The 26218-nt window shown below is 53.2% G+C and overlaps 1 protein-coding gene across 2 annotated transcripts in view; it reads left to right on the top strand.

The window, feature by feature from the left end:
* MIGA2 (mitoguardin 2) overlaps positions 1 to 26218 on the top strand; it is a 171166-nt gene that overhangs the window by 100854 nt on the left and 44094 nt on the right. For both annotated transcript variants that reach the window (XM_075324679.1, XM_075324680.1), the window contains exons 11-12: positions 2562 to 2648; positions 2733 to 2831. In XM_075324679.1, coding sequence (XP_075180794.1) covers positions 2562 to 2648; positions 2733 to 2831 — 186 coding nt within the window. The remainder of the gene's footprint in view (positions 1 to 2561; positions 2649 to 2732; positions 2832 to 26218) is intronic.

The following is a 26218-nucleotide window of genomic DNA, read 5'->3' as shown; positions in this document are numbered from 1 at the left end:
CACGAATCGGCACAACAGCAAGGTCCCGGTTTTCATGACGATCAAAGAGCTCTGGCGACAGGCATCTCACGGTCGGTCAACCGTGGGCACTACCAGACCGGCCAGACTTACTGTCCCAAGGGCCGTTTTTCCATCTGAATTCTACGGCCCTGAACCTACTGTGTGGCCATTGCGTCCTAGATCCTAGTGTCCTCAGGATTATCCCACGGGGTCGTTGCCACCATGAGACAGGCTATGAAGCCCACGTCTGCTAAGATCTACCACGGAAGTGGAAGATTTTCTTTTACTGGTGCTCTGTACAAGGAGTGTCCCCCTGGCCATTGGCATTGCCTACTTTTCTTTCCTTCCTGCAATCTGGGTTGGAAAAGGGCTTGTCGCTCGGCTCCCTTAAAGGGCAAGTCTCGGCGCTATTGGTGTTTTTTTCAGAAGCGTCTAGCACGACGTCCGCAGGTACGCACGTTCCTGCAGGGGGTTTGGTCATATCGTCCCCCCGTACGAGCGGCCGTTAGATCCATGGGATCTGAACAGGGTACTAGTTGCTCTCCAGAAGCCGCCTTTTGAGTCTCTGACGGATGTTTCACTCTCTCGACTATCACGGAAAGTGGCCTTTCTGGTAGCGATCACGTCTCTTCGGAGAGTGTCTGAGCTAGCAGCGCTGTCATCCAAGGCTCCCTTCCTGGTGGTCCACCAGGACAAGGTAGTGCTGCGCCCCATTCAGGAGTTTCTCCCTAAGGTAGTATCCTCGTTTCATATTAATCAGGATATCTCCTTACCTTCTTTTTGTCCTCATCCGGTTCACCAGTATGAAAAGGATTTACATTTGTTAGATCTGGTGAGAGCACTCAGAATCTACATTTCCCGCACGGCGCCCCTGCGCCGCTCTGATGCACTCTTTGTCCTTGTCGCTGGCCAGCGCAAGGGGTCGCAGGCTTCCAAAGCCACCCTGGCTCGATGGATCAAAGAACCAATTCTTGAAGCCTACCGTTCTGCGGGGCTTCCGGTTCCATCAGGGCTGAAGGCCCATTCTACCAGAGCCGTGGGTGCGTCCTGGGCATTACGACACCAGGCTACGGCTCAACAGGTGTGCCAGGCGGCTACCTGGTCGAGCCTGCACACTTTCACCAAACACTATCAGGTGCATACCTACGCTTCGGCGGACGCCAGCCTAGGTAGAAGAGTCCTGCAGGCGGCAGTTGCCTCCCCGTAGGGGAGGGCTGTCTTTGCAGCTCTAACATGAGGTATTTCTTTACCCACCCAGGGACAGCTTTTGGACGTCCCAATCGTCTGGGTCTCCCAATGGAGCGCCGAAGAAGAAGGGAATTTTGTTACTTACCGTAAATTCCTTTTCTTCTAGCTCCTATTGGGAGACCCAGCACCCGCCCTGTTGTCCTTCGGGATTTTTGGTGGTTTTTCGGGTACACATGTTGTTCATGTTGAATGGTTTTTCAGTTCTCCGACGTTACTTCGGAGTGAATTTGTTTAAACCAGTTATTGGCTTTCCTCCTTCTTGCTTTTGCACTAAAACTGGTGAGCCAGTGATCCCACTGGGGGTGTATAGCCAGAAGGGGAGGGGCCTTACACTTTTTAGTGTAATTGCTTTGTGTGGCCTCCGGAGGCAGTGCTATACACCCAATCGTCTGGGTCTCCCAATAGGAGCTAGAAGAAAAGGAATTTACGGTAAGTAACAAAATTCCCTTCTTTGCCTACTTCTCAGTTCTGTTTATTTCCCACCCATGGACTGCTTTGAGACGTTCCAATGTCTGGGTCTCCCATAAGGAACGATGAAGAAAAAGAGAATTTTGTTTACTTACCGTAAATTCTTTTTCTTATAGTTCCGACATGGGAGACCCAGCACCCTCCCTGTTGCCTGTTGGCAGTTTTCTTGTTCCGTGTGTTTTCACCGGCTGTTGTTGTAGACAGAGGTTCCAGTTGTTCCGGGTTTTGCTCTGTCTCTACTTGTGGGTGGATGTCCTCCTTCAGCTTTTGCACTAAACTGGCTAGATTTGGTTATCCAGGGGGTGTATATGCTCGGAGGGAGGAGCTACACTTTTTAGTGTAGTACTTTGTGTGTCCTCCGGAGGCAGAAGCTATACACCCCATGGTCTGGGTCTCCCATGTCGGAACTATAAGAAAAAGAATTTACGGTAAGTAAACAAAATTCTCTCTTTTCCTGTTTTCCTCCTCTAAATTTGGGGTGTGTCTTATAATTCAGTGCGTCTTATAAAGCGAAAAATACGATAAATGCCATTCAAGAAAGAAATCAAGACCATCTAGACTGGGAATTCACTTTTCGAAACGCGTTGAGACATAAACCCTAACCACATCCAGTGTATTGGCTTTTATCTCGCTGTCCTCCTGGTTCCTGTGTATTACACCCAGCCTTAGGGCCTGGAGGTTCTGCAGCAGCTGTGCCTTGCATTGTTACAGGTTCTGTGTTGGTGCCACCAACCTCTCCAGCATTTCTACTGTTTACCCAGTAAGATCCCAGGGCGCTTGTTTTGTCCACAGCTTAGCAGTTTGGAGGAAAGACATAATGAACCGCGCCGGGTTTTCTCTTGCAGCTGTTACTCCAAGACGAAGGGAATCTGCAGTTTTTTGGTGAAGTTGGAAAGCAGATGGTGACGGGACTTATCGTGAAAGCAGAGAAGGTATCGGATATTGAACATGTCAATAAGTGATGGGTGTAATAAGGCTGAAGAGACTTTACTGACTTTATATTGTAAACCCACTAGAACCCCAAGGGATTCATTGAGAACTATGAACAGATGTTATTATATGCGTCAAGGGAAGAAACGTGGCCGACCACGCAGAGGGAGCTGGAAGGACGCGGGGTAAGGAACGTTTACTCCTCTTTTTACTAGCAATCATTCAAAGACCAGGAAGTGGAAAGAAGTGCAGGATAGAAGGTATGATGATATATCTTGTAATGGAGACAGCAGTACCTGGGATACACATAGACTTCAAATCTAGCCTATATTACTGGGAGACACACAGAGCTCACATCCAGCCTATATTACTGGGAGAGACACACAGACCTCACATCCAGCCTATATTACTGGGAGAGACACACAGAGCTCACATCCAGCCTATATTACTGGGAGACACACATACCTCACATCCAGCCTATATTACTGGGAGACACACAGAGCTCACATCCAGCCTATATTACTGGGAGAGACGCAGAACTCACATCCAGCCTATATTACTGGGAGACACACAGAACTCACATCCAGCCTATATTACTGGGAGACACAGAACTCACATCCAGCCTATATTACTGGGAGACACACAGAACTCACATCCAGCCTATATTACTGGGAGAGAGACACAGACCTCACATCCAGCATATATTACTGGGAGAGACGCACAGAGCTCTCATCCAGCCTATATTACTGGGAGAGATACACCGAGCTCACATCCAGCCTATATTACTGGAAGAATCACAGACCTCACATCCAGCCTATATTACTGGGAGAGAGACACAGAGCTCACATCCAGCCTATATTACTGGGAGACACACAGACCTCACATCCAGCCTATATTACTGGGAGACACACAGAACTCACATCCAGCCTATATTACTGGGAGACACACATAACTCACATCCAGCCTATATTACTGGGAGAGAGACACAGAGCTCACATCCAGCCTATATTACTGGGAGAGAGACAAGGAGCTCACATCCAGCTTATATTACTGGGAGAGACACACACAGCTCACATCCAGCCTATATTACTGGGAGAGACACAGAGCTCACATCCAGCCTATATTACTGGGAGACACACAGACATCACATCCAGCCTATATTACTGGGAGACACAGAACTCACATCCAGCCTATATTACTGGGAGACACACAGAACTCACATCCAGCCTATTTCTTTGTCGCTCCATTGGGAGACCCAGACAATTGGGGTGTATAGCTACTGCCTCCGGAGGCCACACAAAGTATTACACTTTAAAAAGTGTAACCCCTCCCCTCTGCCTATACACCCTCCCGTGCATCACGGGCCCATCAGTTTTATGCTTTGTGTTGAAGGAGGCTGACACTCACACAATGCTCCACATTTTAGTCAGCAGCAGCTGCTGATTATATCGGATGGAAGAAAAGAGGGCCCCTAACAGGGCCCCCGGCATGCTCCCTTCTCACCCCACTGAGTCGGCGGTGCTGTTAAGGTTGAGGTACCCATTGAGGGTACACAGGCAGGAGCCACATGACGTTTTCCTTCCCCATCCCTTAGGGGCTCTGGGTGAAGTGGGATCCTAACCGGTCATCCAGCCACTGGGACCGGGCTCCCTCCGCAGCCCCTGGTGGTATCTGCCGGACAGGAGATTGAGTATCGTCAGGGACATGGCCCTCCATCTACAGGTACTCTGTGTCCCCTTTGGGACGGTGCATGAAGCACCTTGGCCTCAGACGCTGCAGCGACTGCGGTGTGATTTTTTTTTTTGACCGGGACTACCGCGCCGACCGTGCCTGTTTGCCGGCCGCGGTTTTTACTTTAGTCCCCGGCTTTTGCGGCCTAGTGTGTTAAACTCCCGCCCCTGGGCCTGCCAGTCAGGGGGAAGGGCGGGACGGTCGGTATGACGCCGACGGTGAGGGCTGGAGCACACTTCGCTGTCCTCCTCCCCCCTCACTGTTCACTATGGGGCGCAGATTCCCGCACTTTTGTGGTTCCGCCCTCGGCTCCCTCCTCCCCTCGGAACGTCGGCAGCCATTGTTATATGGGATGATTAGTACCTATCAGTACCTACCTGCACGCAACCTTAGATCCTCACAAGATCTCCTTCTCTGCTCCTCTCTTATTTCCTCTTCCCACAATCGTGTACAAGATTTCTCCCGTGCATCCCCCATACTCTGGAACGCTCTACCTCAGCACATCAGACTCTCCCCTACCGTGGAAAGCTTCAAGAGGAACCTCAAGACCCACCTCTTCCAACAAGCCTACAACCTACAATAGCCCTCAGCCCAGTAGACCACTGCGCAACCAGCTCTGTCCTCACCTATTGTACCATCACCCATTCCCTGTAGACTGTGAGCCCTCGCGGGCAGGGTCCTCTCTCCTCCTATACCAGTCTGTCTTGTACTGTTAATGATTGTTATACGTATACCCTCTTTCACTTGTAAAGCGCCATGGAATAAATGGCGCTATAATAATAAATAATAATAATAATAATAATAATGATTCTGCCGGTGGAGATCTCAGATTGTGCTCACTGTTCGGCAGCACTGCAGCTCTGGGAGAGGGGGTTCCTAACCGGTCGCCATGCACTGGGACCGGGCTCCATCCGCAGCCCCTGGGGGATTCTGACGGACAGGAGACAGGACATCATCAGGGACAGAGTCATGCATCCATAAGGTACTCTGTGTCCCCTTTGGGGGACGCTGCATACAGCACCTGGGTTACAAACGCCGCAGCGGTTGCTGTGTGGTTTGTGAGACCGGGACTACCGCGCCGACCGCGCCTGTTTGCCGGCCGCGTTTTTAACTTTAGTCCCCGGCTCTTGCGGCCTAGTACCATATACCCCCGTTCCCGGGCCTGCCAGTCAGGGGTAACGACGGGACGGCCGACGGGACGTCGGCAGTGAGGGCTGGAGCATACTTGGTATCCTCCTCCCCCCTCACTGTGCACTGTGGGGCACCAGTTTCCCAATCGGGTGCTGGCCCCCCTTGGGTGCCGAAGTGTGTATATATATATATATATATATATATATATATATGTATATATATATATGTTTATATATATATATATATATATATATATATATATATATATATATATATATATATGTTTATATGGTATATGATTTCACTGTTCGGCTGCACTATTTGCTTTTGGCTATATACCCTTGCTGATTGCTAAGAGGTGACATCAGCACACCTATCATTGCAAATGCTTGGCCCCTGGGGCACTCACTCAGCCGGAGCCTCTGGCACGGGTGGGACCCTCGGCTCAGGTGGTACCACCGGTTTCCACGGCTCAGATGGCAGGGACAGAGTTTGCACGTTTGACTGAGCAACTCTCTGAGTCATTCCATGGCCCAGTCTATGAACAGAGGGGCTGCTAAGCTGGAAGCTTTGCAGTCCAGACCGGTAACACAGGGCCAGGGAGCTGTGAGTTCATCGCCCCCAGGCTCCTCTGGGTCGGTACAACAAGGGGCTCCTGGGGTAACACCCAGATCCCACGGTGAGAACTCCGACACGGACCGCGGCCTCACACAGGCTAACCGGGCTCGCTGGGAACCTTCCACGACTTCACTGTCGTAGTTAAGGATGGAGCGGAGGTCGCAGCTCAGGGCTCTGAACCTAACGTTGCGCTCAATCTGGATACACCTGAGGGGACGCCATAGTAAATGACCTTATAGCGTCCGTCAACCAGGTGCTAGACCTCTCTTCCCCATCTTCTCCTATGGAGGAGTCGGCTTCACAGCGGGAGAAACACCAGTTTAGGTTTCCCAAATGTACACGGAGTGCGTTTTTTTTTTTCGATCACTCTAACTTCAGAGAGGCTGTCCAGAAGCACAGAACTTTCCGGACAAGCGCTTTACTAAGCGCCTTAATGACACACGTTACCCTTTTCTTTGTCGCTCCATTGGGAGACCCAGACAATTGGGGTGTATAGCTATGCCTCCGGAGGCCACACAAAGTATTACACTAAAAGTGTAAAGCCCCTCCCCTTCTGCCTATACACCCCCCGTGCTCCCACGGGCTCCTCAGTTTTCATGCTTTGTGCGAAGGAGGCAGACATGCACGCATAGCTCCACAGCTTAGTCAGCAGCAGCTGCTGACTATGTCGGATGGAAGAAAAGAGGGCCCATAACAGGGCCCCCAGCATGCTCCCTTCTCACCCCACTCTTGTCGGCGGTGTTGTTAAGGTTGAGGTATCCATTGCGGGTACGGAGGCTGGAGCCCACATGCTGTTTTCCTTCCCCATCCCCTTTAGGGCTCTGGGTGAAGTGGGATCCTAATCGGTCTCCAGGCACTGAGACCGTGCTCCATCCACAGCTCCTGGGGACTCTGCTGGATAAGGAGCCGAGTATCGTCAGGGACAAGGCCCTGCTACTTTAAGGTACTCTGTGTCCCCGTGGGGACCGCGCACAGAAACACTCCAGCATTGCTGGGTGTGTTAGTGCGCCGGGGACCACAGCGCTGACCGCGCTTGTGCCATCACACACTGCAGCGTGCTGGGTGTGTTAGTTTATGGGGACTACCGCGCTGACCGCCGCTGCCATTTTTACACTGCGGCGTGGCTGGGACTGTTAGTGCGCCGGGGACTACCGCGCCGACCGGGCTTATACGCCGGCCGCGCTTATAACTTTAGTCCCCGGCTTTTGCGGCCTAGTCTCACTTTTTTCCCGCCCCCAGGCCTGCCAGTCAGGGGAAGGGCGGGACTCTGTACGAGAAGTCAGCACTGAGGGCTGGAACATGCTTTGCATACTCCACCCCCCTCACTGTGCACAGTGGGGCACCAGATTCCCGCACTTTCTAGGGCACGCCCACGGCCCCCTCCTCTCCTCAGGACGCCGGCAGCCATTCCTGTCAGCTCTTCTGACGCTGGAGAGGGGAGACAAGCTCGGGGAGACCCAGGCAGGGATTCTGGTGACCACACAACCGCTTTGAGCGGGCGATAAGCAGCACCTGAGGTGCTGGCCCCACTTGTGCAGAAGTGTACTTATAGATTATATGATTATAGGCTATACTTTACACTGTATGGTGTACGGTTGATTTATGGCTATATACCCTCCTGGATTGCTCAGGGGAGACAACAGCATGGCGTCCACAAGAAGCAAGGGTGCCAAAGCACAGGCTTACTATGCTGCCTGCGCCGCATGTACGGCTATACTACCGGCAGGTTCCACTGACCCTCATTGTGTGCAATGCTCGGCTCCTGTAGCACTTACTCAGCCGGAGCCTCTGCTAAGGGTGGCCCAGGAGGAACCACCTGCTAACACTGTCCAGGTGACAGGGACGGAGTTTGTAGTTTTTACTGAAAGACTTTCTGAGACTATGGCTAAGATACTAGAAGCTTTGCAGTCCAGACCGGTATCTCAGACCATGGGCACTGTGGAATCATTGCTCCCTGGTTCCCCTCAGTTGGAACAACAATGTCCTCCCGGGGTGTCTCATAGATCCCAGGGTGAGGTCTCTGACACGGACCACAGCCCCAGACCGCCTAAGCGAGCTCGCTGGGAAATTCCCTCGACATCATCACATTGTTCAGGGTCTCAGCGGGAGGACTCTCTCTGTATGATGAAGCGGAGGTAGCTGATCAGGATTCTGATCCTGAGGCCGCTCTCAATCTTGATACTCCGGATGGGGACGCCATAGTGAATGATCTTATCGCGTCCATACATCAAATGTTGGATATTTCTCCCTCAGCTCCTCCAGTAGAGGAGTCAGCTTCTCAGCAGGAGAAATTCCGTTTCAGGTTTCCCAAGCGCACAACGAGTATGTTTCTGGACCACTCTGACTTCAGAGAGGCAGTCCAGAAACACCGAGCTTGTCCAGATAAGCGTTTTTCCAAGCGCCTTAAGGATACACGTTATCCCTTCCCCCCCTGACGTGGTCAAGGGCTGGACTCAGTGTCCCAAGGTGGATCCTCCAATCTCCAGACTGGCGGCTAGATCCATAGTTGCAGTTGAAGATGGGGCTTCACTCAAGGATGCCACTGACAGACAGATGGAGCTCTGGTTGAAATCCATCTATGAAGCTATCGGCGCGTCTTTTGCTCCAGCATTCGCAGCCGTATGGGCACTCCAAGCTATCTCAGCGGGTCAAGCGCAAATTGACGCACTCACACGTACGTCTGCGCCGCAAGTGGCGTCCATAACCTCTCAAACGTCGGCATTTGCGTCCTACGCTATTAATGCTGTCCTGGACTCTGCGAGCCGTACGGCGGTTGCAGCCGACAATTCGGTGGCAATACGCAGGGCCTTGTGGCTACGGGAATGGAAGGCAGATTCGGCTTCCAAAAAGTGCTTAACCGGTTTGCCATTTTCTGGCGACCGTTTGTTTGGTGAGAGATTGGATGAAATCATCAAACAATCCAAGGGAAAGGAAACATCCTTACCCCAGGCCAAACCAAACATACCCCAACAGAGGAGGGGACAGTCGAGGTTTCGGTCCTTTCGGGGTGCGGGCAGGTCCCAATTCTCCTCGTCCAAAAGGCCTCAGAAGGATCAGAGGAACTCCGATTCATGGCGGTCTAAGTCACGCCCTAAAAAGACCGCCGGAGGTGCCGCTACCAAGGCGGCTTCCTCATAACTTACGGCCTCCTCACACCGCATCCTCGGTCGGTGGCAGGCTCTCCCGCTTTTGCGACACCTGGCTGCCACAGGTAAAAGACCGTTGGGTGAGAGACATTCTGTCTCACGGTTACAGGATAGAGTTCAGCTCTCGTCCTCCGACTCGATTCTTCAGAACATCTCCGCCTCCCGAGCGAGCCGATGCTCTTCTGCAGGCGGTGGGCACTCTGAAGGCAGAAGGAGTGGTGGTCCCGGTTCCTCTTCAGCAACGGGGTCACGGTTTTTACTCCAACCTGTTTGTGGTTCCAAAGAAGGACGGGTCTTTCCGTCCTGTCCTGGACCTAAAACTGCTCAACAAACACGTAAAGACCAGGCGGTTCCGGATGGAATCCCTCCGCTCCGTCATCGCCTCAATGTCCCAAGGAGATTTCCTTGCATCGATCGATATCAAGGATGCTTATCTCCACGTACCGATTGCTCCAGAGCATCAGCGCTTCCTGCGCTTCGCCATAGGAGACGAACACCTTCAGTTCGTGGCACTGCCTTTCGGTCTGGCGACAGCCCCACGGGTTTTCACCAAGGTCATGGCTACAGTAGTTGCGGTCCTCCACTCTCAGGGTCACTCGGTGATCCCTTACTTAGACGATCTGCTGGTCAAGGCACCCTCTCAAGAGGCATGCCAACACAGCCTCAACGCTACTCTGGAGACTCTCCAGAGTTTCGGGTGGATCATCAATTTTCCAAAGTCAAATCTGACACCGGTCCAATCGCTGACATATCTTGGCATGGAGTTTCATACCCTCTCAGCGATAGTGAAGCTTCCACTGAACAAACAGCGGTCACTGCAGACAGGGTTGCAATCTCTCCTTCAAGGTCAGTCACACCCCTTGAGGCGCCTGATGCACTTCCTGGGGAAGATGGTGGCAGCAATGGAGGCAGTCCCTTTCGCGCAGTTTCACCTGCGTCCTCTTCAATGGGACATCCTACGCAAATGGGACAGGAACGTCTCCCTGTCTCAGGCAACCAAAGCTTCCCTTCGGTGGTGGCTTCTTCCCACTTCATTATCGAAGGGGAAATCTTTCCTACCCCCAACCTGGGCAGTGGTCACGACGGACGCGAGTCTGTCAGGGTGGGGAGCAGTCTTTCTCCACCACAGGGCTCAGGGTACGTGGACTCAGCAAGAGTCCTCACTTCAGATCAATGTTCTGGAGATCAGGGCAGTGTATCTTGCCCTAAAAGCGTTCCAGCAGTGGCTGGAAGGCAAGCAGATCCGAATTCAGTCGGACAACTCCACAGCGGTGGCTTACATCAACCACCAAGGCGGAACACGCAGTCGGCAAGCCTTCCAGGAAGTCCGGCGGATTTTGATGTGGGTGGAAGCCACGGCCTCCACCATCTCCGCAGTTCACATCCCGGGCGTGGAAAACTGGGAAGCAGACTTTCTCAGTCGCCAGGGCATGGACGCAGGGGAATGGTCCCTTCACCCGGACGTGTTTCAGGAGATCTGTTGCCGCTGGGGGATGCCGGACGTCGACCTAATGGCGTCCCGGCACAACAACAAGGTCACGGCATTCATGGCACGATCTCACGATCACAGAGCTCTGGCGGCAGACGCCTTAGTTCAGGATTGGTCGCAGTTTCAACTCCCTTATGTGTTTCCTCCTCTGGCACTGTTGCCCAGAGTGTTACGCAAGATCAGGGCCGACTGCCGCCGCGCCATCCTCGTCGCTCCAGACTGGCCGAGGAGGTCGTGGTACCCGGATCTGTGGCATCTCACGGTCGGCCAACCGTGGGCACTACCAGACCGACCAGACTTGCTGTCTCAAGGGCCGTTTTTCCATCTGAATTCTGCGGCCCTCAACCTGACTGTGTGGCCATTGAGTCCTGGATCTTAGCGTCTTCAGGATTATCTCAAGAGGTCATTGCCACTATGAGACAGGCTAGGAAACCAACGTCCGCCAAGATCTACCACAGTACGTGGAAAATATTCCTGTCGTGGTGCTCTGCTCAGGGTTTTTCTCCCTGGCCATTTGCCTTGCCCACTTTTCTGTCCTTTCTTCAATCCGGATTGGAAAAGGGTTTGTCGCTCGGTTCCCTTGAGGGACAAGTCTCTGCGCTCTCTGTGTTTTTTCAGAAGCGCCTGGCCAGACTTCCACAGGTACGCACGTTCCTGCAGGGGATTTGTCACATCGTCCCTCCTTACAAGCGTCCGTTAGAACCCTGGGATCTCAACAGGGTTCTGATGGTTCTTCAGAAACCACCGTTCGAGCCAATGAGGGATATTTCTCTCGCACGCCTTTCGCAGAAAGTGGTTTTCCTAGTAGCAGTCACTTCGCTTCGGAGAGTGTCTGAGCTAGCAGCGTTGTCTTGCAAAGCCCCTTTCCTGGTGTTTCACCAGGACAAGGTGGTTCTGCGTCCGGTTCCGGAATTTCTCCCTAAGGTGGTATCCCTCTTTCATCTCAATCAGGATATCTCCTTACCCTCTTTTTGTCCTCATCCAGTTCACCAATGTGAAAAGGATTTGCACTTGTTAGATCTGGTGAGAGCACTCAGATTCTACATTTCTCGTACGGCGCCCCTGCGCCGCTCGGATGCACTCTTTGTCCTTGTCGCTGGCCAGCGTAAAGCGACACAAGCTTCCAAATCAACCCTGGCTCGGTGGATCAAGGAACCAATTCTCGAAGCTTATCGTTCCTCGGGGCTTCCGGTTCCCTCAGGGCTGAAGGCCCATTCTACCAGGGCCGTGGGAGCGTCCTGGGCCTTGCGGCACCAGGCTACGGCTCAGCAGGTGTGTCAGGCAGCTACCTGGTCGAGCCTGCACACTTTCACGAAACACTATCAGGTGCATACCTATGCTTCGGCAGATGCCAGCCTAGGTAGGCGAGTCCTTCAGGCGGCGGTTGCCCACCTGTAGGACGGAGCCGTTACGGCTCTATTATGAGGTATTATTTACCCACCCAGGGACTGCTTTTGGACGTCCCAATTGTCTGGGTCTCCCAATGGAGCGACAAAGAAGAAGGGAATTTTGTTTACTTACCGTAAATTCCTTTTCTTCTAGCTCCAATTGGGAGACCCAGCACCCGCCCCTGTTTTTTTGTGTACACATGTTGTTCATGTTGAATGGTTTCAGTTCTCCGATATTCCTTCGGATTGAATTTACATTAAACCAGTTTATAATTTTTTCCTCCTTCTTGCTTTTGCACCAAAACTGAGGAGCCCGTGGGAGCACGGGGGGTGTATAGGCAGAAGGGGAGGGGCTTTACACTTTTAGTGTAATACTTTGTGTGGCCTCCGGAGGCATAGCTATACACCCCAATTGTCTGGGTCTCCCAATTGGAGCTAGAAGAAAAGGAATTTACGGTAAGTAAACAAAATTCCCTTCTTCCCCCCTGATGTAGTTAAGGGTTGGGCTCAGTGTCACAGGGTGGATCCTCCAGTCTCCAGACTGGCGGCTAGATCCGTAGTATTAGTGGCAGATGGTTCATCTCTCATGGATGCCACTGACAGGCAAATAAAGCTTATGATGAAATCCATCTTTTGCTCCAGCCTTCGCAGCCGTGAGGGCTCTCCAAGCTATCTCAGCTTCTCTGGCTGAGATTAATGCGGTCGCACGTATCTCTGCCCCGCAGGTTGTGTCCTTGGCTTCTCAAGCGTCCCAGCCCTCCTCGTCCAACAGGCCACAGAAGAGCCAGAGGAACTCTTCTCCACGGCGGTCTAAGTCACGTCCTCCAAAGACCACTGGAGGCACCGTCTCCAAGGCGGCCTCCTCATGACTTTCGGCCGCCCCAAACCGCATCCTCGGTCGGTGGCAGCCTCTCCCGCTTTTGCGACGCCTGGTGGCCACACGTCCAAGACCGATGGGTGAGAGACATTCTGTCTCACGGTTTCAGGATAGAGTTCAGCTCTCGTCCTCCGACTCGTTTTTTTCAGAACATCTCCGCCCCCCGAACGGACCGTTGCGCTTTTCAGGCGGTGGACACTCTGACAACAGAAGGAGTGGTGATCCCCGTTCCCCACAGGAACGCGGTCGCGGTTTTTACTCCAATCTGTTCGTGGTGCCAAAAAAGGACGGCTCATTCCGTTCCGTTTTGGACCTCAAATTGCTCAACAAACATGTGACAACCAGGAGATGCCTATCTCCATGGCAGATCGCTCAAGAGCATCAACGCTTCCTGCGTTTCGCCATCGGGGACGAACACCTTCAGTTTGTGGCACTGCCTTTCGACCTGGCGACAGACCCACGGGTCTTCACCAAGGTCATGGCATCCGTCCTAGCGATCCTACACTCTCAGGGCCACTCGGTGATCCCTTACCCAGACGATCTCCTAGTCAAGGCACCCTCTTGGGTGGCTTGTTAACACAGTCTGACCGTTGCTCTGGAGACTCTCCAGAGGTTTCGGGTGGATCATCAATTTTCGAAAGTTAAAAATTGTCTCCGACCCAGTCACTGACGTACCTCGGGATGGAGATTCATACTCTCTCAGCGATGGTCAAGCTACCGCTGGACAAACAGCGGTCGCTGCAGACAGGGGTGCAATCCCTTCTTCGGGCCCAGTCGCACCCCTTGAGGCGCCTCATGCACTTCCTGGGGAAGATGGTGGCAGCAATGGAGGCAGTTCCATTTGCGCATCCTCTCCAATGGGACATTCTCAGCAAATGAGACAAGAGGCCGACGTCCTTAAACAGTCTCTCTGTCTCTGGAAGCCGAGACCTCACTTCAGTGGTGGCTTCTCCCCACTTCTCTGTCGAAAGGAAAATCCTTTCTGCCCCCATCCTGGGCTGTGGTCACGACGGACGCGAGCCTGTCAGGATGGGGAACGGTTTTTCTCCACCACAAGGCTCAGGGAACCTGGACTCTGACAGAGTCCTCCCTTCAGATCAATGTTCTGGAGATGAGGGCAGTGTATCTAGCCCTCAAGGCGTTCCATCGGTGGCTCGAGGGCAGGCAGATCCGCATACAGTCGGACAACGCCACGGCGGTTGCGTACATCAACCACCAGGGCGGCACTCGCAGTCGTCAAGCCTTCCAAGAAGTCCGGCGGATTCTGCTGTGGGCGGAGGCCACAGCCTCCACCATCTCCGCGGTTCACATTCCGGGCGTAGAAAACTGGGAAGCAGACGTCCTCAGTCGCCAGGGCATGGACGCGGGGGAATGGTCTCTCCACCCGGACGTGTTTCAAGAGATCTGTTGCCGCTAGGGAACGCCGGACGCCGATCTCATGGCGTCTCGGCACAACAACAAGGTCCCGGCATTCATGGCACGGTCTCAGGACCACAGAGCTCTGGCGGCGGACGCCTTAGTTCAGGATTGGTCGCAGTTTCAACTGCCTTATGTATTCCCTCCTCTGGCAATGCTGCCCAGAGTGTTGCGCAAGATCAGGTCCGACTGCCGCCGCGCCATTCTCGTCGCTCCAGATTGGCCGAGGCGGTCGTGGTACCCCGATCTGTGGCATCTCACGGTGGGGCAACCGTGGGCGCTCCCAGACCGACCAGACTTGCTGTCTCAAGGGCCATTTTTCCATCTGAATTCTGCGGCCCTCAACCTGACTGTGTGGCCACTATGAGACAGGCCAGGAAACCAACGTCAGCCAAGATCTGTCACAGAACTTGCAAGATCGTCTTAGCCTGGTGCTCTGAGAGGGGGTTTACCCCCTGGCCGTTTGCCTTACCCAGTTTTCTTTCCTTCCTTCAATCGGGATTGGACAAGGGTTGTCTCTCGGCTCTCTCTAAGGTCAAGTCTCGGCGCTTTCCGTGTTTTTTCAAAAGCGTCTAGCCAGGCTTCCGCAGGTCCGCACGTTCCTGCAGGGAGTTTGCCACATAGTCCCACCTTACAAGCGTCCGCTGGAACCCTGGGATCTCAACATGGTTCTACGCGTCTTTCGCAGAGGGTGACATTTGTAGTGGCGGTTACTTCACTCCGTAGAGTGTCAGAGCTTGCAGCGCTGTCATGTAAAGGCCTTTTCCTGGTATTTCACCAGGATAAGGTGGTTCTGCGTCCGGTCCCGGACTTTCTCCCTAAGGTGGTGTCCACTTTTCATCTCAATAAGGATATCTCCTTACCTTCATTTTGCTCTCATCCAATTCACCAATATGAAAAGGATTTGCATTTGTTAGATCTAGTGAGAGCACTCCGGATCTACGTGTCTCGCACGGCGCCAATGCGCCGCTTTGATGCGCTCTTTGTCCTTGTCGCTGGCCAGCGTAAGGGGTCGCAGGCTTCCTAGTCAACCTTGGCTCGGTGGATCAAGGAACCGATTTTTGAAGCCTGCCGTTCTTCTGGGCTTCCGATTCCTTCAGGGCTGAAAGCCCATTCTACCGGAGCCGTGGGTGCGTCCTGGGCATTGCGGAACCAGGCTACGGCTCAGCAGGTGTGTCAGGCGGCTACCTGGTCGAGTCTGCACACTTTCACGAAACACTATCAGGTGCATGCCTATGCTTCGGCAGATGCCAGCCTAGGTAGGCGAGTCCTTCAGGCGGCGGTTGCCCACCTGTAAGAGGGGGCCGTTGTTTCGGCTCTTTTTATCGAGGTATTCTTTTACCCACCCAGGGACTGCTTTTGGACGTCCCAATTGTCTGGGTCTCCCAATGGAGCGACAAAGAAGAAGGGAATTTTGTTTACTTACCGTAAATAACTTTTCTTCTAGCTCCTATTGGGAGACCCAGCACCCGCCCCTGTTCCCTTCGGGCTGTTTGTTCTTTTGTGTACACATGTTGTTCATGTTGAATTGTTCTTTTGGTTCATGGTTTCAGTTCTCCGAACATCCTTCGGATTGAATTTACCTTAGACCAATTTATAAGTTTCCTCCTTCCTGCTTTGGCACCAAAACTGATGGGCCCGTGATGCACGGGAGGGTGTATAGGCAGAGGGGAGGGGTTACACTTTTTAAAGTGTAATACTTTGTGTGGCCTCCGGAGGCAGTAGCTATACACCCCAATTGTCTGGGTCTCCCAATAGGAGCTAGAAGAAAAGGAATTTACGGTAAGTAAACAAAATTCCCTTCATTACTGGGAGAGAGACACAGACCTCACATCCAGCCTATATTACTGGGAGAGACGCACAGAGCTCACATCCAGCCTATATTACTGGGAGAGAGACACAGAGCTCACATCCAGCCTATATTACTGGAAGACTCACAGACCTCACATCCAGCCTATATTACTGGGAGAGAGACACAGAGCTCACATCCAGCCTATATTACTGGGAGACACACAGACCTCACATCCAGCCTATATTACTGGGAGACACACAGAACTCACATCCAGCCTATATTACTGGGAGAGAGACACAGACCTCACATCCAGCCTATATTACTGGGAGAGACGCACAGAGCTCACATCCAGCCTATATTACTGGGAGAGACACAGAGTTCTGTGTCTCCCAGTAATATAGGCTGGATGTGAGTTCTGTGTGTCTCCCAGTAATATAGGCTGGATGTGAGTTCTGTGTGTCTCCCAGTAATATAGGCTGGATGTGAGTTCTGTGTGTCTCCCAGTAATATAGGCTGGATGTGAGTTCTGTGTGTCTCCCAGTAATATAGGCTGGATGAGAGCTCTGTGCGTCTCCCAGTAATATAGGCTGGATGTGAGTTCTGTGTGTCTCCCAGTAATATAGGCTGGATGTGAGTTCTGTGTGTCTCCCAGTAATATAGGCTGGATGTGAGTTCTGTGTGTCTCCCAGTAATATAGGCTGGATGAGAGCTCTGTGCGTCTCTCCCAGTAATATAGGCTGGATGTGAGGTCTGTGTTTCTCTCCCAGTAATATAGGATGGATGTGAGGTCTGTGTGTCTCCCAGTAATATAGGCTGGTTGTGAGGTCTGTGTGTCTCCCAGTAATATAGGCTGGATGTGAGGTCTGTGTGTCTCCCAGTAATATAGGCTGGATGTGAGGTCTGAGTGTCTCCCAGTAATATAGGCCCATCACGTGTTTCTCAACGCTGCCAGGAAACTAGCCAGGTCTTTCACCGGGAAGGAACAACCACGGGAAGGGCAGTCTCCAGTGAAGGAGACCACCTATACCAAACATGATATCCATCCACAGACAGCCGTTTCGGGGTCTTTGCCCCTCATCAGTGTGGAGTAGGAATCTGGCTAGTATAACTATAGTTACTATATTACTGGAAGAGACACACAGAGCTCACATCCAGCCTATATTACTGGGAGAAACACAGACCTCACATCCAGCCTATATTACTGGGAGAGACACACAGAGCTCACATCCAACCTATATTTCTGGGAGAGAGACACAGAGCTCACATCCAGCCTATATTACTGGAAGAGAGACACAGACCTCACATCCAGCATATATTACTGGGAGAGACGCACAGAGCTCTCATCCAGCCTATATTACTGGGAGAGACACAGACCTCACATCCAGCCTATATTACTGGGAGAGACACAGACCTCACATCCAGCCTATATTACTGGGAGACACACAGACCTCACATCCAGCCTATATTACTGGGAGACACACAGAACTCACATCCAGCCTATATTACTGGGAGACACAGAACTCACATCCAGCCTATATTACTGGGAGACACACAGAACTCACATCCAGCCTATATTACTGGGAGAGAGACACAGAGCTCACATCTAGCCTATATTACTGGGAGAGATACACCGAGCTCACATCCAGCCTATATTACTGGGAGAGAGACACAGAGCTCACATCCAGCCTATATTACTGGGAGACACACAGACCTCACATCCAGCCTATATTACTGGGAGACACAGAATTCACATCCAGCCGATATTACTGGGAGACTCACAGAGCTCACATCCAGCCTATTTCTTCGGCGCTCTATTGGGAGACCCAGACGATTGGGTGTATAGCACTGCCTCCGGAGGCCACACAAAGCAATTACACTAAAAAGTGTAAGGCCCCTCCCCTTCTGGCTATACACCCCCAGTGGGATCACTGGCTCACCAGTTTTCTGCTTTGTGCGAAGGAGGTCAGACATCCACGCATAGCTCCACTGTTTGTAGTCAGCAGTAGCTGCTGGCTATATCGGATGGAAGAAAAGAGGGCCCATATGGGGCCCCCAGCATGCTCCCTTCTCACCCGCGGTGGTGCTTGTAAGGTTGAGGTACCTATTGCTGGTACAGAGGCTGGAGCCCACATGCTGTTTTCCTTCCACATCCCCTGGAGGGCTCTGTGGAAGTGGGATCTTGCCGGCCCCCAAGCCCTGGGGCCGGGCTCCATCCACAGACCCATAGAACCTGCTGGATTTGGAGCGGGAGTGCCGTTCAGGGACAAGGCCCTGCAACTTTCAGGTACTCTGTGTCCCCGGCAGGCACGGACACTCTCAGGCTTGCTGAGCGTTATAGTGCGCCGGGGACAGTAGCGCTGTGCGCCGGGGTTAGGTCACTGCAGCTTTGCTGAGTGACGTTTCATGTTGGGAACTACTGCGCCGACCGCTCCTGGAGCGGCGGCGCAGCTGCGACTTGTAGTGCGCCGGGGACTTTGCGCCGACCGCGCTTTTACGGCGGCGGCGCTTCTAACTTTAGCCCCCGGCTTCTGCGGCCTAGCGCCGCTTCGTTCCCGCCCCCACCCTGTCACTCAGGGTAGGGGAGAGACGCTGCTCAATTAACAGCGCCGAGGGCTGGAGCTTTATTTACATGCTCCAGCCCTCTCACTAGGCACAGGGGGAAGCAGACTTCCCGCTCTTCGTCGGTGTACGCCCAGGGCCCGCCCCCCCTCTCCACAAGGACGCCGGCAGCCATTACACATGCGATCTGGCTGGGGAGAGGCAGCAGGCTCTGGGAGACCCAGACTAGAGGGATTTCTGGCGACCACACACCGCTCCTAAGCGGGCGGTAAGCTGCACAGTAGTGCTGGCCCCTCTAGTGCCTCAGTGATACATTAGTGTACTTCTTCTTGGTACCATATATATATATATATATATAGATATATTTATATAGTGCACTGTAAGGTCGCTTCTTGGCTGGACACCCTGTACTGCTCTGAGGAGGCAGCAACATGTCATCCGCAAAACGCAAGGCTGCCAAGGCACGGGCTGTGTACACTGTTTGTACTGCATGTGGGGCTGATCTACCGGCAGGCTCCAATGATTCACATTGTGTGCAATGTTCAGTCCCAGTGGCACTTCGTCAGCCAGAGCCTATTGTGGTGGTAGCCCAGGCAGAGACGCCTGTGAACCCTGCCCCGGTGACGGGGACAGACTTTGCAGTGTTTGCTGATAAAATGTCTGAGACTATGACAAAAATCCTGGAGACCTTGCAGGCCAGGCCAGTTCCTCAGACCATGGACACTGCTGTGTCTATGCTCTCCGGTCCCCCTCAGTTGGAACTAATCCGTACTTCAAGGGGGTCTCAAGCATCACAAGCTGAAGTCTCTGACTCAGATGACAGTCCCAGGCAGCCTAAGCGAGCTCGCTGGGAAAGACCCTCGACGTCATCACACTGCTCAGGGTCTCAGCGAGAAGAGTCTCTCTGTGATGAGACTGAGGACGGTGATCAGGATTCTAATCCTGAGGCCCCTCTCAATCTGGATGCCCCTGATGGTGACGCCATGGTTAATGACCTTATATCGGCGATTAATAGACTGTTGGATATTTCTCCCCCAGCTCCTTCAGCAGAGGAGGCAGCTGCACAGCAGGAGAAGTTCCATTTCCTGTATCCCAAGCGTAAATTAAGTGCTTTTTTGGACCACTCTGACTTCAGAGAATCAATCCAGAAGCACGACGCTCATCCAGACAAGCGTTTCTCTAAACGTTCTAAGGATACCCGTTATCCTTTTCCCTCTGAAGTGGCCAAACGCTGGACCCAGTGCCCTAAGGTGGATCCCCCAATTTCCAAGCTTGCGGCTAGATCCATAGTCGCAGTAGAGGATGGCGCTTCACTTAAAGATGCCAACGACAGACAGATGGACCTTTGGTTAAAATCTGTCTATGAAGCTATCGGCGCGTCGTTTGCTCCAGCATTCGCGGCCGTGTGGGCACTACAAGCTATTTCAGCTGGTTTAGCACAGGTGGATGCTATCATGCATCCAGCAGTGCCGCAGGTGGCGTCCCTAACTTCGCAAATGTCTGCGTTTGCGACCTATGCTATCAATGCTGTCCTAGAATCTACGAGCCGTACCGCTATGGCGTCCGCCAATTCTGTGGTTTTGCGCAGAGCCTTGTGGTTAAAGGACTGGAAAGCAGATGCTGGTTCCAAAAAATGCTTAACCAGCTTGCCATTATCTAGAGACAGACTGTTTGGTGAGCCATTGGCTGAAATCATAAAACAGTCCAAGGGTAAGGACTCTTCCTTGCCACAGCCCAGAGCAAGTAAACCTCAACAGAAAAAGTGGCAGTCGAGGTTTCGGTCCTTTCGAGGTTCGGGCAAGCCCCCAGTTCTCCTCGTCCAAAGGGACTCAGAAAGGACAAGGGAGCTCAGATTCCTGGCGGGCTCACTCACGCCCCAGGAAAGCAAATGGAGGAACCGCTTCCAAGGCGGCTACCTCATGACTTTCGGCCTCCTCCCTCCGCATCCTCGGTCGGTGGCAGGCTCTCCCGCTTTTGCGACATTTGGCTGTCACAGGTCAAAGACCGGTGGGTAACAGACATTTTGTCTCGCGGGTACAGAATCGAGTTCAGTTCTCGGCCTCCAATTCGGTTCTTCAGAACCTCCCCACACCCCAACCGAGCAGATGCCCTGCTGCAGGCGGTGGACTCTCTAAGAGCAGAAGGAGTCGTGATCCCTGTCCCCCCTCAGGAACGGGGGCGAGGATTTTACTCCAATCTCTTTGTGGTTCCAAAAAAGGACGGCTCCTTCCGTCCTGTTCTGGACCTAAAACTGCTCAACAAGCATGTGAACGCCAGGCGGTTCCGGATGGAATCCCTCCGCTCAGTCATTGCCTCAATGTCCCAAGGAGATTTCCTAGCATCAATAGACATCAAAGATGCTTATCTCCACGTGCCGATTGCTACGGAGCACCAACGCTTTCTGCGCTTCATGATAGGAGACGACCATCTTCAGTTCGTGGCTCTGCCATTTGGTCTGGCGACAGCCCCTCGGGTGTTCACCAAGATCATGGCAGCAGTGGTAGCAGTCTTGCACTCTCACGGACACTCTGTGATCCCTTACTTGGACGATCTACTGGTCAAGGCACCCTCTCAGGAGGCATGCCAACTCAGCCTGAATTTTGCACTGGAGACTCTCCAGGCGTTCGGGTGGATCATCAATTTCCCAAAGTCAAATCTGTCACCGACCCAATCACTAACGTATCTTGGCATGGAGTTTCATACTCTCTCAGCGATAGTGAAGCTTCCGCTGGACAAGCAGCGGTCTCTACAGACTGGGGTGCAGGCTCTCCTTCAAAGTCAGTCGCACTCCTTAAGACGCCTCATGCACTTCCTCGGGAAGATGGTGGCGGCAATAGAAGCGGTTCCGTTTGCGCAGTTTCATCTGCGTCCACTTCAATGGGACATTCTCCGCCAATGGGACGGGAAGTCGACATCCCTAGACAGGAAAGTCTCCCTTTCCCAGACGGCCAAGGACTCTCTGCAGTGGTGGCTCCTTTCCACCTCATTATCACAGGGAAGATCCTTCCTACCACCGTCCTGGGCGGTGGTCACGACAGACGCGAGTCTGTCAGGGTGGGGAGCAGTGTTTCTCCACCACAGGGCTCAGGGTACGTGGACTCAGCAGGAGTCCAGCCTTCAGATCAATGTTCTGGAAATCAGAGCAGTGTTTCTTGCCCTACTAGCCTTCCAGCAGTGGCTGGAAGGGAAGCAGATCCGAATTCAATCGGACAACTCCACAGCGGTGGCATACATCAATCACCAAGGGGGGACTCGCAGTCGGCAAGCCTTCCAGGAAGTCCGGCGCATTATGATGTGGGTGGAAGCCACGGCCTCCACCATATCCGCAGTTCACATCCCCGGCGTAGAAAACTGGGAAGCAGACTTCCTCAGTCGCCAGGGCATGGACGCAGGGGAATGGTCCCTTCACCCGGACGTGTTTCAGGAAATCTGTCGCCGATGGGGAAGGCCGGACGTCGACCTAATGGCGTCCCGGCACAACAACAAGGTCCCAACCTTCATGGCACGGTCTCGCGATCAAAGAGCTCTAGCAGCAGACGCCCTAGTGCAAGAGTGGTCGCAGTTCCGGCTCCCTTATGTGTTTCCACCTCTGGCACTCTTGCCCAGAGTGCTACGCAAGATCAGATCCGGCTGCAGCCGCGTCATACTCGTCGCTCCAGACTGGCCGAGGAGGGCGTGGTATCCGGATCTGTGGCATCTCACGGTCGGCCAACCGTGGGCACTACCAGACAGACCAGACTTACTGTCCCAAGGGCCGTTTTTCCATCGGAATTCTGCGGCCCTCAACCTGACTGCGTGGCCATTGAGTCCTGGATCCTAGCGTCTTCAGGCTTATCCCAAGGGGTCGTTGCCACCATGAGACAGGCTAGGAAGCCCACGTCTGCTAAGATCTACCACAGAACGTGGAGGATATTCTTATCCTGGTGCTCTGCTCAGGGAGTGTCTCCCTGGCCATTTGCATTACCTACCCTTCTTTCTTTCCTGCAATCTGGGTTAGAAAAAGGTTTGTCGCTCGGCTCCCTTAAGGGACAAGTCTCGGCGCTATCCGTCTTTTTTCAGAAGCGTCTAGCACGACTTTCTAAGGTGCGCACGTTCCTACAGGGGGTTTGCCATATCGTTCCCCCGTACAAGCGGCCGTTAGATCCATGGGATCTGAACAGGGTACTAGTTGCCCTCCAGAAGCCGCCCTTCGAGCCTCTGAAGGAGGTTTCACTTTCTAGACTATCACAGAAAGTGGCTTTTCTGGTAGCGATCACATCTCTTCGGAGAGTGTCTGAGCTAGCAGCGCTGTCTTCCAAGGCTCCCTTCCTGGTCTTCCACCAGGACAAGGTAGTGCTGCGCCCCATTCAGGAGTTTCTCCCGAAGGTGGTATCCTCTTTTCATCTTAATCAGGATATCTCTTTGCCTTCGTTTTGTCCTCATGCAGTTCATCGGTATGAGAAGGATTTACATTTGTTAGATCTGGTGAGAGCACTCAGAATCTACATTTCCCGCACAGCGCCCCTGCGCCGTTCGGATGCACTCTTTGTCCTTGTCGCTGGTAAGCGCAAAGGGTCGCAGGCTTCTAAGGCCACCCTGGCTCGATGGATCAAAGAACCAATTCTTGAAGCCTACCGTTCTGCGGGGCTTCCGGTTCCATCAGGGCTGAAGGCCCATTCTACCAGAGCCGTGGGTGCGTCCTGGGCATTGCGACACCAGGCTACGGCTCAACAGGTGTGCCAGGCAGCTACCTGGTCGAGTCTGCACACTTTCACCAAACATTATCAGGTGCATACCTATGCTTCGGCGGACGCCAGCCTAGGTAGAAGAGTCCTGCAGGCGGCAGTTGCCTCCCCGTAGGGGAGGGCTGTCTTTGCAGCTCTAACATGAGGTATTTCTTTACCCACCCAGGGACAGCTTTTGGACGTCCCAATCGTCTGGGTCTCCCAATAGAGCACCGAAGAAGAAGGGAATTTTGTTACTTACCGTAAATTCCTTTTCTTCTAGCTCTTATTGGGAGACCCAGCACCCGCCCTGTTGTCCTTCGGGATTTTTGGTTTGTTTGCGGGTACACATGTTGTTCATGTTGAACGGTTTTCAGTTCTCCGATGTTACTCGGAGTGAATTTGTTTAAACCAGTTATTGGCTTTCCTCCTTCTTGCTTTTGCACTAAAACTGGTGAGCCAGTGATCCCACTGGGGGTGTATAGCCAGAAGGGGAGGGGCCTTACACTTTTTAGTGTAATTGCTTTGTGTGGCCTCCGGAGGCAGTGCTATACACCCAATCGTCTGGGTCTCCCAATAAGAGCTAGAAGAAAAGGAATTTACGGTAAGTAACAAAATTCCCTTCTTCTTTGTCGCTCCATTGGGAGACCCAGACAATTGGGTGTATAGGCTATGCCTCCGGAGGCCGCACAAAGTATTACACTTAAAAGTGTTACGCCCCTCCCCTTCTGCCTATACACCCCCCGTGCTCCCACGGGCTCCTCAGTTTTTTGCTTTGTGCGAAGGAGGTCAGACACGCACGCACAGCTCCACAGATTGGTCATCAGCAGCTGCTGACTATATCGGATGGAAGAAAAGTGGGCCCATATAGGGCCCCCAGCATGCTCCCTTCTCCCCACTCTTGTCGGCGGTGTAGTTAAGGTTGAGGTATCCATTGCGGGTACGGAGGCTGGAGCCCACATGCTGCTTTCCTTCCCCTTCCCCCTCAGGGCTCTGGTGAAGTGGGATCCTATCGGTCTCCAGGCACTGAGACCGTGCTTCATCCACAACTCCTGGGAGACTGCTGGATAGGAGCCGGGTATCGTTCAGGGACATGGCCCTGCTACTTGGAGGTACTCTGTGTCCCCGTGGGGACCGCGCACAGCAACACTCCAGCATTGCTGGGTGTGCTAGTGCACCGGGGACCGCGGCGCTGACCGGGTTAATATGTGCCATTACACACTTAGCGCTGCTGAGTGTGTTTATGTATAGGGACTGCCGCACTAACCGCCGCTGGCAGGGAAACACTGCGGCGCGGCTGGGACTTGTAGTGCGCCGGGGACTTTCGCGCCGGCCGCGCTTTTACGGCGGCCGCGTTTATTACTAGAGTCCCCGGCTTTTTGCGGCCTAGTTTCCTTTCCTCCCGCCCACAGCCCTGACAGGCAGGGGAAGGGCGGGACGCTGCACAGAACGAGCAGCACTGAGGGCTGGAGCATGCTTTGCATACTCCACTCCCCTCACTGTGCACAGTGCAGGCACCAGCTCCCGCACTTTCTGAGCCACGCCCACAGCTCCCACCTCTCCTCAGGACGCCGGCAGCCATTCCTGTCAGCTCCTCGGACGCTGCAGAGGGGGACAAAGTCTGGGAGACTCAGGCAGGGACTCTGGTGGCCTCACAACCGCTTTAAGCGGGTGGTAAGCAGCACCTGTGGTGCTAGCCCCATTGTGCAGTAGTGTAACATTATATGTTTATGGTATACATATTTTACACTGTATGGTGCACAGTTGATTTCTGGCTATATACCCTATTGTGTTACTCAGGGAAGATAATAGCATGGCGCCCACGAAAGGCAGGGGTGCCAAAACACAGGCTTATTATGCTGCCTGCGCCGCATGTATGACCCCGCTACCGGCAGGTTCCACTGACCCTCATTGTGTGCACTGTTCGGCCCCTGTGGCACTTACTCAGCTCGAGCCTCTGCTAAGGGGGGCCCAGGGGGAGCCACCTGCTGACACTGTTCAGGTGACGGGGACAGAGTTTGCAAAACTCTCTGAGACTATGGCTAAGATACTAGAAGCCTTGCAGTCCAGGCCGGTATCTCAGCACAGGGACTCTGTTGAATCTTTGTCCCCTGGCCCACCTCAGTTGGACCAACAATGTCCTCCTGGGGTGTCTCATGGATCCCAGGCTGAGGGTTCTGACACAGACCCCGGCCCCAGACCGACTAAGCGAGCTCGCTTGACAATTCCCTTGACATCCTCATATTGTTCAGGGTCTCAGCGGGGGGAATCTCTAGTTGATGATGCGGAGACAGCTGATCAGGATTCTGATCCTGAGGCCGCTCTCAATCTTGATACTCCGGACGGGGACGCCATAGTGAACGACCTTATTGCGTCCATCAATCGTATGTTGGATATTTCTCCCTCAGCTCCTCCGGTGGAGGAGTCAGCTTCTCAGCAGGAGAAATTCCGTTTCAGGTTTCCCAAGCGTACACAGAGTATGTTTCTGGACCACTCTGATTTCAGAGAGGCAGTCCAGAATCACCATGCTTGTCCAGATAAGCGTTTTTCTAAGCGCCTTAAGGATACACGTTATCCCTTTCCCCCTGACGTGGTCAAAAGTTGGGCTCAGTGTCCCAAAGTGGATCCTCCAATCTCCAGACTGGCAGCTAGATCCATACTTGCAGTGGAAGACGGGGCTTCACTCAAAGATGCCACTGACAGGCAGATGGAGCTCTGGTTG

Source organism: Anomaloglossus baeobatrachus, chromosome 9 (genome assembly GCF_048569485.1).
Source record: "Anomaloglossus baeobatrachus isolate aAnoBae1 chromosome 9, aAnoBae1.hap1, whole genome shotgun sequence".
In the NCBI taxonomy this organism is placed as follows: Eukaryota; Metazoa; Chordata; class Amphibia; order Anura; family Aromobatidae; genus Anomaloglossus; species Anomaloglossus baeobatrachus.
This window is presented reverse-complemented; position numbering and strand designations above follow the sequence as displayed.